General features: G+C 42.8%; 1 protein-coding gene across 1 annotated transcript in view; it reads right to left on the reverse strand.

Moving 5' to 3' along the window:
• Window positions 1–19037, reverse strand: part of LOC133132219 (collagen alpha-5(IV) chain-like) — a 43161-nt gene that overhangs the window by 9965 nt on the left and 14159 nt on the right. Inside the window, exons 7-32 of the mRNA XM_061247517.1 lie at window positions 18848–18892; window positions 18501–18527; window positions 18299–18382; window positions 17931–17993; window positions 17468–17503; window positions 17079–17120; window positions 14899–14976; window positions 14409–14462; window positions 13878–13934; window positions 13403–13447; window positions 13255–13311; window positions 12926–12967; window positions 12603–12696; window positions 12168–12203; window positions 11679–11921; window positions 11027–11116; window positions 10756–10826; window positions 10304–10489; window positions 9431–9599; window positions 8728–8805; window positions 8385–8489; window positions 2097–2194; window positions 1783–1933; window positions 1131–1244; window positions 271–438; window positions 29–118 (exon numbers count right to left, since the gene is read on the reverse strand). Coding sequence (XP_061103501.1) covers window positions 29–118; window positions 271–438; window positions 1131–1244; window positions 1783–1933; window positions 2097–2194; window positions 8385–8489; window positions 8728–8805; window positions 9431–9599; window positions 10304–10489; window positions 10756–10826; window positions 11027–11116; window positions 11679–11921; window positions 12168–12203; window positions 12603–12696; window positions 12926–12967; window positions 13255–13311; window positions 13403–13447; window positions 13878–13934; window positions 14409–14462; window positions 14899–14976; window positions 17079–17120; window positions 17468–17503; window positions 17931–17993; window positions 18299–18382; window positions 18501–18527; window positions 18848–18892 — 2323 coding nt within the window. The remainder of the gene's footprint in view (window positions 1–28; window positions 119–270; window positions 439–1130; window positions 1245–1782; window positions 1934–2096; window positions 2195–8384; window positions 8490–8727; window positions 8806–9430; window positions 9600–10303; window positions 10490–10755; window positions 10827–11026; window positions 11117–11678; window positions 11922–12167; window positions 12204–12602; window positions 12697–12925; window positions 12968–13254; window positions 13312–13402; window positions 13448–13877; window positions 13935–14408; window positions 14463–14898; window positions 14977–17078; window positions 17121–17467; window positions 17504–17930; window positions 17994–18298; window positions 18383–18500; window positions 18528–18847; window positions 18893–19037) is intronic.

Here is a 19037-nt window from a genome sequence, read left to right on the forward strand (position 1 = left end):
GGTAGGGGAAGGGGGTAGAGAGGGTCACCTTTTGGCCCAGGGAATCCAGAGCCTCCACTCAGTCCAGGGTCTCCCTTAGGGCCTGGTGGTCCAATTGGCCCAGAGTCTCCTTTGGGGCCTTGGGAAGCACTTGAACATTAGTGGTCTATTGCATCCCTCAAAATGTACACAGACACATGCATGCTTGCACACATACACACAAACACACACACACTCACAAATAAACAAACACACACAAATAGGGAGAAGTGGACAGACAGGGCCACTCACCAGGTATTCCAGGCACCCCATCCCGGGATAAACCTCCTAAAGGTCCTGGTGGGCCCATAGGTCCTGGGGAACCTGGGATACCAGGACTCCCTCTGTCTCCTGGCAACCCTGGGATATCCAGTCCTGGGTGTCCGGGGTCACCCTTTGCTCCAGGTCCTCCAGGGTACCCTGCAGTGGTGGGAAAGGGGTTGTCAATTTGGCAATTAGAAGAAAGAGAGAAAACACAGAACCTTCTGTGTGAGGAACTATCAGCAATCGAAAAGTATGCATAGCAGAGTACAAGGCCGCCATACAAGATGGTAAAACGGACTAAGCAATTGCTAGACGTTATAAAGACAAAAAGATGGCTCTGTAGAGAACCTGATGTTCATAGGCCTGGAAAAGATCTCATCCTCACCAAGAGATGGAGACTGTTAAAAATACTTGCTACTAAGATAAACTTTTTCTGTCTATCTTCACTTGAAACAGAGTAGAACCTATTGGTTTAAATCAGGACTGCCCAACCCTGTTCCTGGAGATCCACCGTCCTGTAGGTTTTCACTCAAAGCTCAAAGAACAGTTTATAGTCCAGCGGCAGAGTGTCACTGTGACCAGGGACATGCACTGGATATTGCTGGTTGCAGTGACATTTGGTTTATACTTTGGGTGTCTGGAGTGCATTTATATATTTTTGCTAAGGACAACAACCATAGTCTACCTCGGGCGACAATGGACAATAGAACTTTCGCAAATGTTCTGCGATTTCAGTCACGCAAAAACTGGCCTTAACAAAGCATACCTCATTCACAGCTATACTGAAAATTTTGTTGAGCTGCTAATTTGGAGAATTTGTTATTAAAACACCAATACAGTGACAGTACCTGGAGCACCCACAGGTCCTGCAGGTCCAGTAGGTCCAGTGGGACCTGGGGTACCAAAACCAGAAACACCTGGGGGTCCACGGCCTCCAGGGATACCAGGAACACCTGAATCACCTGTATCAAGGGCAAACGGCAGATTACGAGAGAGAACTGTCTTATTATATTCGTTATATAAGAGGGCACATTCATTTATTTTCAGGTCATATACGGTGCACCGGAATAGAATTACATTTAAACCAGAAACCATGCACATATCTTCTCAATGTAAAAACAATGTGGGAAACAATTTACAAATGGTCATATTGCTCAAGGTCATATCGCTTTTTCGTTTGTCAGTTCATCAGACTAACCACTCAGATGTAACATGATGGGATGTTTTACACCAACAGAAAGTTATGGGTTGCTCCCATAGTGAGCCATAGTGATGGAACGAATCTTCCTGGATGAGCAAGCAAACTGTCATGGACACACACCAGTGTTAGGACAACTAGCAGCCTGCAGTCTGTTTTAATGAAGCACAAACTCATTCATGGGACCCAACTTTACTGAAGGGAGAAAATGATATCAGCACACACTACACTTGCATGGTTTCACAGAGGCCATTAAGAAGGGCTTCAGGAGATTTTGGGTCTGGAAAAGCAGGACTTTTTACCTTTGGGTCCTGGGCCTCCATCAAACCCGTTCCGGCCAGGGCCTCCAGGGCCCCCAGGGAATCCTGACTCTCCCTTTTGCCCGGGGACTCCTTTACCACCGGGGAATCCTGGTGTGCCTGGAGCACCTGGCGAACCATATCCAGGGTCACCCTGAGACACAAATATGAGAGGCAATGTTGATTACCATAATTGTCTCTCACACATTTTCTTGTACAATCACACCAGCATCCACATGGGACTGAAACCGTGAACAGAACTAAGAGCTAAGAGATGTCAGATGTCACTTAAGCCCCTTCAGTAGCCCGCTCCTCACCTTTGCACCTGGTGCTCCGGGTGATCCAGGGAGGCCATCTAAACCTGGGCGGCCTGGGCCACCCGGTGTTCCGGGCAGTCCTGGAACTCCGGGGAATCCTGAGAGAGACAAAACATATAATCAGCACTGTCCTTACATACAATAACGCAACACCCAATCAGCACCGCTCGTACATGCAATAACCCAAGACCCAATCAGCACTGCTCTTACATACGATAGCCCAACACCCAATCAGCTGTGTTCAGGTCACAAGGTTACAAAGGCTATCTGCCATTGGTCTTGAAAACTCTGCTTGCATCTGGTTTCAAAACTACCTAAAGAATAGAACTCAGTGTATCTCAGTAAATGGAAAGCAATCAAACCTTTTCACCATCGCTAAAGGTGTCCCGCAAGGCTTGACTCTGGGTCCATTGCTGTTCACAATTTATATAAATAATTTTTGTCTTTCGCAGAGTAATTGTAAATTACATGTCTATGGTCATACTACGGTTGTTCATACCAGTGCCCCCTCAGCCCAGCAGGCTATTATTGATCTTTAGCATGGCTTTAATTCTCCCCAGAAATCCCTCATTGACCTTAAGCTGGTACTAAATGCAAAAAAAAAGAATTCATGTATTTTTCTAGATCTAGTAACTCTGTTAATGATCTGCATATTCACACATTGAATGGAACTGAAATTGAACCAGTCCCTCATTATAAGCATCTGGGTATCGGGGTTGACGGTACTCAAACTTTTAAAACACATACTGAGAATTTGCAGAATGGTCTGAAGGCAAAGCTTGGCTTCTTATACAGAAATAAATCATGTTTCTCTTATGAGAGTAGAAAGATTATTGTTCAAGCGACACTCCTCCCTGTACTTGACTATGCTGATACAATTTACACACATGCTGTACTCTGAACTCTTAAAAAATTGGATTCAGTTTATCATTCTGCATTGTGTTTTAAGTTTTTATTGGAAAAGTACTTATATCCACTTCCTCGTTACAGCTTTTTTACATGCAGTCAGAAATATTCAAAATATATATTTATCCCTTGTTGCCACTATATTCCCAGGCATATTTCCTAGATACATAATATCAAATCCATAGGGAATCCATCCAGGGCCATGTATATTTCTGGCCAAAAGTTTTGAATTATCGGGCGATAATTTTGATAGTGATTAGCATTCATTCCACCGCATTTTCTCCAACATACTGATCCCTTTGAGAAGTGTTTCTTCTGGGCTGGTGTGATAAAAAACTTTGTTAGATTTTTCTCTCCAGTTATTAGATGATGTTGACTCTGCATAGTACAGATCTTTCCCCATTCTTCTTCAGATAACTTTAGATTACTCTCTCTTTCCCACTTTTCTTTTATATACAGTGATGATTCTGTTTTACGGTCCAAGAAAGCATTGTAGAATTTAGAAACCATTTTAGTACAACTATGTGATACTATGTAATACTATTTTTATAATGTTCTATTGTGGGAGCCGCGGTGGTGCAACAGGCTAAGGTGGTGGTGCAGCCTCGCGGTTGCAGGTCGCTGCAGTTGCACACCGGGGACTGGGGTTCGATTCTCGGTCCTGCCGAAAGCCAAGTTTGGCCGGCTCACGTGGAGCAGCAATAATTGGCTCGCTGCTCCAGAGGGAGGGACTTGGCAGGGTTAGTAGATCGCCGCACGAAACAAGCACCTCAGGCGCCTCGGAATCACGGTTACAGCTTGGGAGGCGAGACGGCTTGAAGAAGGCGTGTTGCTCTCCCGTTGGCCGCCGAGGGACGGGGTGTGGGCAGTGTATCTAATACTGGCTCTAATTGAATCAGACCGGGTCCAATTGGCTACCAAATTGGGAGAAAAAGGGAAAAAATCGGATAAAAATTATTTTAAAAAATAAAAATAATGTTCTATTGTTTTACTTCCTTTTATTTCCTGATTGAAGTGGCCTCTCATTTGCAAGTATCTAAAAAAGTCCCTTTGTTCCAATTCAAATTTTTCTCTTAGGGTTTTAAAATCTTTTAATTCACCATTTTTCATGATAGTACAATAGGCAGAAATCCCTTTGTTAGTCCATAATTTAAATCTATTGTCTACAGTGTTAGGAATAAACTCTGTATCAAAGGAGCACCCACCATCTCAGAATCTTTACAAGGTTCCCCAAGTTATAGGTTTTGATGACATCATCCCAGATTCTCAAGGGGAGACTCATCCATGGGTTATCTCTATCTGAAAGGTGAAATCTCAATTTCTTATCAGCTATCATCGCTTGAATTGGAATACGGTCTGACAGTGAGACTTCAATGTCCTTCCAACGAGCTGAGTAACCGGGATTACACCAGCATATGAGTGCTCTCAGTTGGGCTGCGGCATAACAGCTTTTTAAACAGGGTAGAGCCATTTTTCCCTTATTTTTCGCCAATTGAAGTGTTTTATATCATGTTCTCAGTTTTGTACCGTGCCACAAATATCTAGAAATGATTTTGTCCCATTCAAGAAACTGTTTTTCCTCGATTTCTATCGGGAGTGTCTGAAAGAGATACAAAAGTCTAGGTAATATACTCATTTTTACTGATGTTATCCTTGATTCTAAACCTATGAATGGAACTGAGTACCATCTAGCAATGTCTTCTTTGATCTTAGTATTCAGAGTGTAATAATTTATAGACCTAAGCATGTCTAATTCTTTAGGTTAAAGTACTCCAAGGTATTTCATTGAATTTGAATGGCAGTCCAATTTATACTGTTTTTTAATGTCCTGTGGGGGATCAAAATTGTAGGAGAGTATTTGTGTTTTCTGTATGTTCATTTTATATCCTGAAAAAGACCCAAAGATCTGGAGCGATGTCATCAATGCAGGAAGGGAGGAGGAAGGGTCACCCAAATAGATCAACACATCATCTGCAAAAAGGGAGATTTTGTGTTCCGCTCCTGCTATATCTATACCCTTTATTGTGTTATTCTGTTTGACCCATTGGCTTAGTGGCTCAATCTACAAAGCAAAAATCAGGGGTGACAAAGGGCACCCCTGTCTTGTGCCTCTTTCTAAAGTAATAGTGTTTGACAAATTACCATTAATTTAAATTTTGGCAGAGGGTTTATCATATATGCATTTGATCGCTTTAATAAAGTTGTTATGGAACCCAAATTGTCCCAACACCTTATATAAATAAGACCAACTCACAGAATCAAATGCTTTCATTCTGATCTTGTGGTCTAGAATATAAATGTTTGTAGTAGGATTCAAATTTACTTTGAATTTCAGGTAACTTATAGTGGATTACTTTAGTCACAGGATCCCATATTTTATATATAGTTGAATCCACCTCTATAATCCCTGTATCCTGCATCAAATAATTAATTTGTTTAAGTAAGGCCTGTGGGTATTGGTCATGTGATTTAGATTAATCTATTTTAGGGTTAAGAGGTACATTCAGATCGCCTCCACTAATCAATATGCTCTGGGTTTCAAGTGCCATAAAATATATTCTTAAAAAAACTGCAATCACTTCCCGGTGGGGAAGTATTTTAGTCAACGAACCTCCCTTCTTTATCTTTAATATCTGACAGATGTTCATAATTAACATGACTAGAAATCAAAATAGTTACCCCTCATCTATGGCTTGATTTATACGATGAAAAGAAGACATTTTTAAAACCCATCCTTTTCAATTTGACATGTTCTGCATCTGAGGCGCGTGTTTCTTGTAGAAACGCTACATTGGCTTTCTCTCTTTTCAATTTGGTAAGAATTTTAGCTCGTTTAATAGAATTGAGAACCCCATTTACATTAAAAGATTCTGAGTTGGTCTGGTCTACTCCTTTTCATTAAAACCCTTGCTATCTAATATTAATTCACACCTCAAAAGAATCTCCCATGTCGCTTTACAAAGCTGCGACTTGTAACATCTATATAACCAAAGAAACTTATCAAAACTGTCTTTAACTCGGACCACCGCACAACTCTGATGATGAAAGAGCTCTGGAGGGAATGTTTTGCGACCGTATAAAACGATTCGCTATTTCAGTCAGGTTTCAACCGAGAGTATTGACTCTTATGTAACCAAAACAACATGAGCAAAAAACTGACCTGAACTGTAGTTTTTTTCATTCCTCTGGCAGATTAAAGTTACCTTAATCAATCCAGTTAAATTCAGTCAGTTATCACTTGAAGGCACTCTTCTATAGGACTGCACCCTTTCTTTGTATGTTGATCCATCGGGACCGGCGCTATGATTTCCCTTTCTCGTCCTCCTGTTTACCGTCGTCCAGGTCAGTCGCTGTATTCTCTCCGTCAGTGAGCTCGGTGGGTTGATGACGGTAACTGGCAGGTTTCTTGTGACCATATCTTTGGTCGCTTCCTCTGCCGAGTTCTACTTCTTCATTCCGTCGCTATATGCTTAGCAGGGAAAATAGATCTGAAGTGGATTTGTTTAGCTTTCAGAACAGTCTTCACCTCTTTATATTTATTATGGTCTCTAAGTGTATCCGGCGCATAGTCGTTGTCAATGTTTATTCTGTTCCCCTGCCAGTCGAGTCGTCTTTTTGCCCACGTCAACCTCAGGATTTCTTCTTTTGTTTTGTAACTCATAAACTTGGCGATTATTGATCTGGGTCTTTTGGTGTCCGTGGGTTTTGGGACCAATACTCGGTGTGCTCTTCCTATTTGGAGGTCGGTAGAGGGATCGAGCCCAAGTTGTGACTTCAGCATTTCCTCCAAAAACGCAGTCATTGTAGTATTATCCTCTGAGCCCTCCGGCACCGCAAAGATCCTGATATTCTGTCGCCCGGTTCTCTTGTCCGGTTAGCCTGCTGCCAAGCTGCTCCCTGTAGTTGTACCATCTCTGTGACAACGGTCACCGCGTTTTGAATTCGTGTTTCTGCCTCTTCAGTGCGTCCTTTAAGTGTCATGTTAGATTTATTTATGTCCGCCTTTATGTCGCTTAGTTGTCTCTGGTTGTCCTGTCTGAACTCTTTAATTTCCCTTAGAATATTTTCTCTGTGTCAATCAGTCCTCCATCATTGATGCTAACGCTAGTGTTGCTAGCTTCTGGTGGGTTAGCATAGACATTACTATTTCCGTCTTCTGTCTCGTTATCTGGACGAATTAAATATTTATTTTATCTTCCCTTTGCTCCCGCCATCGCCCCAATATTAACAAGTTAAACTACTATTTAGCGTTTCGGGGCTATCTTTCAATTCTTGTCAGGAGAGTGAATCGTTTATGCTGCCATTTTGTACCGCTCAGCCGGAAGTCTCTGCATTGCGTTTCATCACCAGGGACAGCTACCGTACACATTGTGAGCTTTATAAAGTAGGATGGCCCTCCCTTAATATAAGGAGAGCCCAACATAGCATATCGTCCGTCTATAAAGCTCTTATTCAAGAATTACCTCACTATTTATGCTCACTACTCAAATACAAAACCAGCAATTACAACACACGCTTGCAAGTACGCTTGGCACTGGTAATCCCTCGAGTGAGTACAGAACTGGGAAAAACCTAATTTAGTTTTAATGCACCTCACATTTGGAGCAACCTCGCTATCGCTCCAACACCATGATGAGTTCAAACTCTTGATTATGGATATTTTTATAGATGAATGCAATTTTAGATGTTTCTGTGCATTTGGCTTGCTTGTATATTTATGTATTTATGTAAATATCTATATATAGTAATATATATATATATATATATATATATATATATATATATATATATATATATATATATATATATATATATTACTTATTTGTATTTGTATTGCTTTTATCTTTCATGTCCTTGCTTCTATTGTATCTGTATTGGTGTTTACACAGGGCTCATCTGAAAATGATACTTGTCTCATTGTGATCCCCCTGTATAAATAAAGCTAAATAAATAAATAAAAACCGAATCAGCACTGCTCCTATAAATAATAACCCAACAACCAATCAGCACAGCTCCTACAAACAATAACCCAACAGCCAATCAGCACTGTCCTTACATACAATAACCAAACACCCAATCAGCACTACTCCTACATACAATAACTCAATACAATATACACTCTGCACATGGACTAATTTTACTCTTTTAAACATAATCTAAATTTCAATCTCTGCCCTGTCCTGTTGTTTACTGTTTACAAAGTATATTTTGTATGCATGTGGATTTGTAAAGGTCTATACCCTCAGGGTAAAATAAAGGTCTACTGAAAGCGACATGCATACATTTTATACTCATTAATTCTTCTGGGTATACTTGCAGTTTATCGGCATATATGTGCAGCTGCGTGTGATACTATATACCGTGCAGGTGACTCAGCCTTACCTTTCTCTCCGGGAGCGCCTGGTAGTCCAATGCCGGGGTGTCCAGGATCTCCCTTTGCTCCAGGCGACCCACTGAATCCAGGAGTCCCTGGCAGTCCGGGGTTACCTGAAGAGCAAATACACATGGATGAGAATCCTTATATTACTCTCATCCCTACATAGCTGTACTGCTTCACTCTTTATACTCTTATATTACTATGCCCTACATTACACCATTCATTATACCATTCCTGACATTATTGTATTCTCATACTACATCATTCCTGACATTATTGTATTCTTATAGTATACCATTCCTGACATTATTGTAATCTTATAGAATAGGGGTCAGTTGAGCTGTGTACCAGGAGATCCTTTAAGGCCTGGAGCTCCGGGGGATCCACGTTGACCTGGCAATGTTCTGGCAGATTCACCTTTCACACCTGCAGGCAGTCAGAACAGCATTGAGCCACCAGCAGCATCTTTTTACATTACATTACATTACAAGGCATTTAGCAGATGCTCTTATCCAGAGTGACATACAATGAACAGCAGATTGAACACAGGAACAAGTGTGAAGAGGAGCCTAGAGGACAGTATGGTTCCGAGTCCTAGCGTGACCATACAGATACATTCGGAACCCTCAAAGAATACATCAACAATTTCATTTATTTTTAGCTACATTTTTAGCTCACCCACTACCCCAAAACAGACCCTCACTCACCCCACTATCCCAAAACAGACCCTCACACACCCCACTACCCCAAAACAGAACCCTCACTCACCCCACTATCCAAAAACAGAACCCTTACTCACCCATTCCCCCAAAACAGACCCTCACTCACCCCACTACCCAGAAACAGAACCCTCACTCACCCATTACCCCAAAACAGAACCCTCACTCACTCCACCCCCCCAAAACAGACCCTCACTCACCCCACTACCCCAAAACAGACACTCACTCACCCCACTATCCAGAAACAGAACCCTCACACACCCCACTACCCCAAAACAGAACAGAACCTTCAGTCACCCAACAACCCTAAACAGAACAACCCTGCCACTCACCTGGTGGACCTGTTAGTCCTGGCCCCCCTGGCAGACCCGGGACACCCTTTTCTCCTGCGGGCCCCCTGGGGCCATATCCAGGAGCACCAGGTCCTCCTGCATCTCCTGGAAGACCTGGGCTTCCAGGTGATCCTGGGGGCCCGCGTTCACCTCTCACCGTCAGGGATCCCTACAGTTCCCCAGAACAAGAAAAGAGTTACTGTTGCATAGGAAAACAGATTCCACAGTCACAAACAGTGACACGTTGGTCACATTAACACAATACTTCACTTAACTTTTCTCATTTTACAACACAGTTAAAACCAAGCATTGTAGCCCAATGTGCTTCACAGAAAATAAAAAATAACAACTGTCAAGACCAAATCAAATCACACTGACAGAAATGTCAACACATAAAACAATAAAAAAATAAAGAATGAAATGAAAATGAAATCCAAAATGAAATAGAACTACCATGCCAGTTATAACATTACCTCCTCGGTTACAACATTACTACACTGGCATGCTGGTTACCACATTACCTACACAGGTTCAAACGTTGTTTTTCAGATGCCCAAAACTCTGATGATGCATGTGCACGCAGGTCATTAAACCAGCTTGTTGACCCTGCTGAGTTGCTCTTGGCTACTCAGTAACTCCATAGATTTTCGGACCTTTATGGTACATGATTCACCCTTTATGGTAGACAGCAAGTGTGACGAATCAGGATTTTAGGTGTCCTATAATAGAGTCTGATTAAACATGTTGGGTCTGTACACTTTCTTATGCTGGAGATAGCATCTTTTTTGGCTGCCGGTTGCTCTCACTTAAGCCTCACCCCTCAGGTTCTCAGTATTCGCCAAACCACCACCTCCCTGAGCGCCCTACACTTACAGGTGGACCTTTGGGTCCAGGTGTTCCAGGAGCTCCAACCAGGCCAGGTCTTCCGTCCAGCCCAGGTAAGCCAGGGGGGCCGGGGAATCCAGTGTCACCCTTCTCACCCCGAACCCCCTCATGTGCCCTGCCAGGCTCTCCTTTCTGTCCCGGATGTCCAGGCGTACCAGAAGCCCCAGGCAAACCCTGCAAACACAAGCATGCAGTCTCAGCATCTCAGCTGCCATTCAGGCACTGTCTCAATGCCATAGCTGAAGAGCTCACACTATGGCCCTTGGCTTGTATATGACCGCTAATTAACTAGCTACGCTGTGCTATCTATCTGTCAAAAAACACTGTGTACATATCGTCATGTGCAACTCACACATTAATATACAGACTGTGCATATACTCATGTGAGACACACATAAATATACAGATTATGACAAGATGGGACGGGAGGGGAGTCTCACCTGAGGCCCAATAGGCCCTGTACCTCCAGGGTACCCTCGGTCACCTTTGGCCCCTGGCCCACCAGGACTACCTGCAACAACCACACTGTCAGCCAACAGCACACCATAATATGACCAGAAACACAGACCCTCAGCCAACAGCACACCACAACATGACCGGAAACATAAATGCTCAGTCAACAGCACACCACAACATGGCCAGAAACACAGACACACAGTCAACAGGACAACGTAAGGTGATCCAAACCACGCACCACAGCCAGGACCTTACCTGAGAATCCAGGGGGCCCCGGGGGTCCAGGGGCTCCAGGAATGGAGATGTTATTGGCGAAGCAGTTGAAACAAGTGTCTCCCTTTTCACCTACAAGCACGACACACACCCTTACTGTCAGCTTAAATGTGTGTACATACAGGCATGGAGTGTGTACAATGTGTTTGCCAAATATGTACACTTAAAGTATTTACAGTGTATGAAGAATACTCCATAGAGTGCAACCATATTGTAACAATAACCATATTGTACTGTATACAGAGTGTGTACACAGAGTAAAGTATGCATATTGATCACCAAATACCATAGGTACTCACAGAGCATAGTTCACACACCTGCCACAGTATAATGTGTGTACAGAGTAAAGTGACATATAGAAAGTATCCTAGAGTATAGGCAGAGTTACTGTACTCAGACACTATAATGTCTATACAGAATAAAGTATGCATATAGAAAGTATCCTAGAGTATAGGTAGTTACTGCGCTCAGACAGTATAATGTGTGTACAGAGTAAAGTATACATATAGACAGGGAATCCTATGGCATACTGTCGGTACTCATAGACAGTATAATGTGTGTACATTGTGTGCTTATAGAGTATCCCATAGTATAGGTACTCAGAGTACAGTTTGTGGGCCCAGACACAACAAACCTTTCTGTCCATTGGTTCCAGGATATCCCTGCTCTCCCTGCAGGCCAGGTAACCCTGGGGGCCCTGAAAGGCAGTTCCCGAGAGGGCCTGAGGATCCTGGGGCTCCGGCGGGTCCGGGGCCACCAGGCTGTCCATCCCGGCCTGGGGGCCCAGGTATGGAGATCCCGGGCTGGCCTGGCTCTCCCTTATGTCCCCGTTCCCCTGGATAACCTGGCTGCCCAGAGCCACCACCACCCCCCGCACCTGTAAAAACACAAACACACATAATCATGCATGTATACACACATGCACACAAACACACACACATGCACACATGGGCATATCCTCATGCATGCACACACACACACACACACACACACAAATAGGAAGCCCTATACCTCTCACACAGGTATATTGGAATATTGGTATATTCATAATAAGGCAACGATTGACCTGCACTGTGCCAAGCCACACACTTTCAAAGCACACATTCCTTCACAGTGCACATACCTGGTAATCCGGGCTGGCCAGGAGGTCCTGGTACACCTGCAGAAGAAAAATAAACACACAAATATTACATAACACAAATATTATATTAGTGAATACATACCTCACAACAAAATGTATCACTTCCTGACACACACACATACATAAAATCTGTCGTACAGTGCAATATGTGGCTGGCTAATGCAAACTCATGCCCAGGTATCTGTACATTGTGCATCTGGCTATACAACGTGTTAACATTTTTTAGCTTCTAGCCGTGAAAATAAATACAAACTGTATGTGGCAGCCCACAGCTAAATCCTTCCACAGCCACTCACTGAAATTACAACAATAAAGCTACTGACCGTGGGACCCACTTCTCATTTGTGAATGACTCAATTTATTTAGTTCTGTCAGCCCCATCCACCTGTCCCCCACCCTTCCTGTCGGCCTGTGTACCTTGGGGTCCTCGGTCTCCTTTGGCCCCCGTTAATCCAGAATAGCCCGGTTCACCTTTTTGACCCGTGCCGCCATGTCCCCCACCTCCAATCACCTGCAGGAGGATGCTTGTGCACTCATCCTTCATACAGAACACCATCCCACCGTCCCAGGGTGCCCCAGGACCTTACTCTCATGCCTCACTGTTGCTGAAGCAACCATGCAATAAATATAACTTACATAAATACATTTAATAATGCGTATTTAAATGCTGTAAATATTGAAATAAAAGTGTAAATAAATCAGGTAGTGATGTCATTTCATAGCACAAAATTTGGACTCACCACCCCGGGGGGGCCTTGGAACCCACGATCCCCTTTTTCACCCTGTCAGAGACAAAGGAAAACAGTGGGTGAAAACGCCATGGTAAGCCCCATTTGCCTTCTCTCCATAGGGAAATGCAGAGAGCACTCCAGCCTTACATTCTAGAGCATATATACTAGAATCTGGCCCTCGAATCCAAATCCGGCCCTGGTTTTCTTTTCTCCCAGGTAATTAACAGAATAGTTAGTGCTACTGATTATCCAGACTTCCCTATCCAAACTCTCAGCCCTTGAGGACCATGATTTGAGTAACAGGGCTGTGGAGTAAAAGGAAGGGAAACCAGCCTTACCTTCTCTCCATCTCTTGAAATGCCATGCAATGAGCCGCCAGGTTCTCCCTTTTGGCCCTGTTGGAAATGGGGATGGTGAGCCATTCAGAAGCACCTCCTCCCCACACCATACCAAATTAGATGCACAAAGAGCGAGCAGCAAGCTCACCAGGTTCCCCGGTAATCCTGGGTCTCCATCCTTGCCTGGCTTACCCTGGGGAGAAGTGAGAAATGCGGTCAGCTGAGAATGAAAACTTTGAGAACCAAGGTTGTTGGCAATGCAGAAATTAGTAGGCCAGGGTCAACACACCTTCTCTTTCTACAAGAGCCATGAGACCACTGTACATGCCAGCCTGTTCTCCAAAGTGCACTGAACTAGGTTCACTATAGGATTGTGAAAATTGAGGTGGAAATTCCAGGTTCCAGCCCTTCCCAGTATTTGGTTCCAATCACCTGAATTTGCTCATTAGCCCAATTCTTCAGCCAGGAGGGAGAGCAAATTTTTCAGCTGGCTAAGGTCACAGGTGGAAGAAACACATGGCAGGACTTTCTGACCCCTGGATTTTTCACCTCTGACTCCTGAAAGAGTCACTACTGAAGGAGACTTGTGCCAGCCTGTGTCCACCTGCGCCCATTTCACTCACCCGTTTCCCTGCTTCTCCCGGTTCCCCTTTCTCGCCTCGGTAGCCGCCGGACCCACCCTGTGGAGAAAAGAGCTCTGTCAGAAAAGAAACATACCCCTGCCTTATATGCCTCAGGGCTAAGGCTGAGGGCTTCACCAGCCAGCCCCACTTTGAGAGACGATCGCACAGCGGTGTTGCTGCGTGGGAAATGCTCACCTGATAGCTGAGGCAAAACAAAGACAACTGGAGATACACAAGTGTTCAGGTAAACATGTTCAAACAGACATACATTTACTTTTTTAAAATATACATTTACAGGAAATGAACAGGACAGACAGGAAACACAACAATAGTCCAGACTTGCAGTTAAATTCAAAAGTGCTGGGACTGGGAGGCAAATATTTTGTTGCATTGGCCATTGAATATGAGGTTGAAGTGCTAGTAATGGAATAAATTCCAATGCCAATTAATGGTTTGGTTGAGCAGTGTGTCTAAGACTGAGGGGCCATATCTTTGAGCATTTATTGTATGTAAATACTACACAATGCTTACCGGATTTCCAGGGATGCCAGGGTCCCCAGGCTGGCCAGGCAACCCCCGATCTCCCTGAAACAATAATAGCAGAATGCTGAACACATCACGGCGACACAAGATTCACATAAACATTTTGTTGTGCCTTTATGAATGTTCATAGATTATTCAAATACAGGATAAAAGAGACAAGGGGAAAATACTTCAGACTTCTTGTCAGTATATCCCAATCACAACACGAAATCTCCAAATGTATTTTATTAAATTACTTTTCTCATCATCATGCTGGGGGGGGGGGGGGGGGGTTGTACCGACATTGGGATGATGGGACATTCCAGATAGGAGAATGTAAAGAATGCAAAACATTTTGCTTGTTTTATTTATTTTGGAGAGTAAAATAGCAAAAAATGGTTGAACATACAAAAGTACAATGTTCTTTCCAGAATAAATACATGAAACAGACATTCAACTTGTACACGCATGTACTGTAGACACTGAGAGGCTACCTTACCTTATCACCTCTTTGTACATCATACTCCCATGGCCTTATCTGTTCTTCAAGTTGACGACCTGGAGGACCTGGCAAACCCTACACACACACACACACGGACATGAGGGACCACAGCAATGGAGTTATATGAATGATACCATCTCTGTGATTCATCTAGTGTGAAACAGCTAGATCATGAAGTAGAGGCAGAAACTCTCAGGTAGTGATCCTCATATCTGGCCCTCAAATCCAAATTTGGCCCTGCTTTTGCTTCCTCCCAAGTAATTAACTGAACAATTAGTGCTGCTGATTAACCAGACTGTCATCACTACTAATTCCCAGGTAAAGGGAAGAGGAAAATCAGCAGTTCTCAGCCCTTGAGGACCGTGATTTTCGAAACAGTGTTATAGAGTAGAAACAAGGGACAGCAGGCTCTGAGGTTTCTACATCCAGGCTTGATGCAGTGCTAGACGCTTTGTGACAAGCATATATGGCCCGAAAGGTTTGATCTAGTAATTGTGCATTCTTTTCTTCTTATATTTGAGATTGTCTTAATGGTAACCTGCTTGTTAACATTAAACGGGTCATCCACACTTGCTGAAGCTAGAAGTGTTCTTATTTACTGGCTCAATATCTTGCTAAAACCAGGCAATTAATTTTTTTCCACTGTAGGGGAAATATGTATCGGGTCTCAATCTCAAGAACAATATCATCTACTATACTGAAACATACACAACAAGAGACATTCAATAGAAAGGAATAAAATAAACTATGTCATCCAAAAGACACTTCTATCATGTAAAATACAGTTGTGTTAAAGAAAATAGCAGTACAACATCAGTAACCTGATAAACCACTGTTATTAGTAGTCGTGATATTTATGCATGGCAAATAATTTACTTGTAGATGTAGTAGTGTAATAGAAAAACAACAGACCCAACTGTCATGACATGCACACTGCTGGGTTCTGGGTAATTGACTCATTCATTGAAAGGGGCGTATTCAAAATAATAGCAGTGTGGAGTTTAATTAGAGAATTCATTGATTCTGTGAAAAAACAGGTGTCATTAATTGTCCTTTATTAAGGAAGAAGGGAAGCAAATGTTTCACACATTGTTATAAAATATATTTCCTTCTGAATTGATAAGTAAAATGGGCCGTTCCAAATGCTGGGCCTCATTTATCAAACGTGAGCCAAACTAAATTCCCCTTAAATTCTTCGGATTTGCACAAATAATGGGGGATTTATCAAAGTTTTCAGATTTCAGTTTTTTTGTGGGAGCCGAACAAACTTCCGGGATGGTCTCAGCAGTTCGTATTGGTCTTTTTGGGTTTAGTGGTCATCGACAGTATGTCAGTCCCCGGGTACTGATTTCAAGCCACAGTACACTGTGAAGACAGTGAAGAATGGTGGCGCAAAAATCATGGTATGCGGATGTTTTTCATACTACAGTGTTGGGTTTGTATACCAGGGATCATGGATCAGTTTGAATACATTAAAATACTTGAAGAGATGCCCCTGTAATGGATGTTTCAACAAGACAATTACCCCAAACACACGTGTAAGCGAGCAACATCTTGGTTCCAGACAAAAAGGATTGAGGTGATGGAGTGGCCAACTCAATCCCCCAACCTCAACCCCATTGAAAACTTGTGGGGTGACATTAAAAATGCAGTTTCTAAAACAAAACCCAAAAATTCACAGGAACTGTGGAATGTAGTTTGTTCATCCTGGGCTGAAATACCTGTTGCTAGGGGCCAGAAGTCGGTTGACTCGATGCAACGCAGACGCGCAGCAGTTATAAAAAACAATGGTTATGCAACTAAATATTAGTTCAGTAATTTAAAGTGTTAAATCTTGAAAGATTTCTTCAGTATATAAAGTAAGTGTTTGAGTTTGAAGTGAAAAATGTTGACACTGTCATTTTTTATTAATATTTCATTAATATTTCCTTTTCTTTGCTTCCTGTAAAATAACGCAGACTTGATAAAATGTGTTTGATTTGGAATTGAATGTGTAATGTGTCCACCACATTAGAAATATGGAACTAAAAGCTATTAAAAAATATTTGCACTTTATTCACTTTTTTTCATGCACTGCTATTTATTTGAACACAACTGTATGTCTTGTAGATGGAAAAGCCATACTGTAATATAGAAAAATACAGTACAGAGAAGGAATCCCTCCGTGTTTGCCCTACCTTCTCTCCTTTTGGACCCTGGAAGTTCAGGCCCATGTTACCCTGTGGAGCAAGACAAACACACAAAGGTCAGAAAAGGGTACATTCTACAGTAACTGTACAGATGATTGATGACTGAAAGCTGCCTACAGCAGATGTACGGATGTTTGATGACTAAAAGCTGGCTACAGCAGATGTACGGATGTTTGATGACTGAAAGCTGGCTACAGCAGATGTACGGATGTTTGATGACTGAAAGCTGGCTACAGCAGATGTACGGATGTTTGATGACTGAAAGCTGGCTACAGCAGATGTACGGATGTTTGATGACTGAAAGCTGGCTACAGCAGATGTACGGATGTTTGATGACTGATTGGTAGAGGGGTCAGGCAGGGGTGTGCTGCTCATACCTTGGGCCCTGGAGGACCTGGTGGCCCTGGACGTCCCTGAGAACAACAGCAGAGCATAGTGAGCAATACTTACATAGCTCCTTTCATCCATGTGCAATAAAGACCCAGCCAACAACGAATAGTATTAGACAATTCAGGGATTATGTGCCAAAGTATTATTCAAATCATTGACATATTTCATAGATGATGTCCATACTGATTGCACATACTATCTGTAGCTGAAGTGTTTCTTACTCAAAACAACATGAAGTGGGTTTCTTACTCAAAACATCTCCACACTAAAACTGGTGCAAAGAGAAATGCAGCATCAGAATAGGCTAGATTTTATCCAAAAATAATGTACATTTAAACCAAAGTAACAGCCAAAGACTCCCTTAAACACATGATCTTTCTATCCCAACCACACAAACATGGCAGTGTAAAGTGTGAAATGGGGGTACCCCAAGAAATGGTTGTGTGTTACCTCATAACCTGACGGGCCAGGAGGGCCAATTGGACCATTTAGTCCGGGAGGTCCTGTTGGTCCCTAAAAACAGAGACCATAAGGTCATTTATAGTAGGTGCTGAAATACTAAAAACAAAAACAAGAATCAATGACATGTGCAAATGACTACTACAGTACTATCGGACTGCAGTGGATGACATCACACAATATTACGACACATCATGCCAAGATTCAGGGGTGGAGTGTGACCTGATCCGGTAGACTCAGCCAGAAGTTCCAGAGTGACGGAATTGGGTGAATATGTCTATTATTTCCGTCAACGGAGACCTGATTTCAGTTAATATACTGTATGTCTTATTTCAGTGAATGCAGTCATATGAACTTACAGGAATTCCCGGTTGACCTGGAATTCCAGGCTCTCCTTTCCCTGTAGAAGAAATTGGCGTCCCCAAGACCTCACCAGGATCTCCCTACCAGAGAAGAAGCAGCCAGTCAGAACAAAACCACAGGGGATACACTTATACTGGAATGAAACACACAGCCAACATTTACTCAAAATCAATTTCTATTATAAAAAAAAACACTTGCCTTGGGGCCTGGAAAACCAGGAGGACCCTAAAGAAAATAATTGTATCAGGTTAGTCAGACTCAAGAACAAAATCTAAATAGCCAATGACCTTGGAATCACATGAGACTGTGTATGGTGGTCATGAAGTACTATATACTCAATACTGAGGCAAGCCATTCATTTTAATAATCTATTTTTGTGTATTTACCATAGAGTTCCCTACATTTTGTTATAAATGATCAAATATTTTCCTAAATATAACATTTCCACTGCATTGAGCGAAACTTCAGGTTTCAGTGCTGGCACCATTATGGCCTGGTGTTCTGTAAAGCAGTACGAGTACAGTTTGGGTGGAGGGATCTCTCACCTGGAGGCCTTGTGGGCCTGGATAGCCAGAAGACCCAGCGTCCCCCTGCACAAACAGCACACAACAATTATAACAATTATAACCACTGCTACGCTGATGATACCCATTTCTTCCTCTCACACCCACCATCTGACACACAGGTTTCAGCCTGCATCTCTGCTGAGGGCTATCCACAGCTGGATGGACAACC

The sequence above is a fragment of the Conger conger genome, chromosome 7, assembly GCF_963514075.1.
Source record: "Conger conger chromosome 7, fConCon1.1, whole genome shotgun sequence".
Taxonomy (NCBI): domain Eukaryota; kingdom Metazoa; phylum Chordata; class Actinopteri; order Anguilliformes; family Congridae; genus Conger; species Conger conger.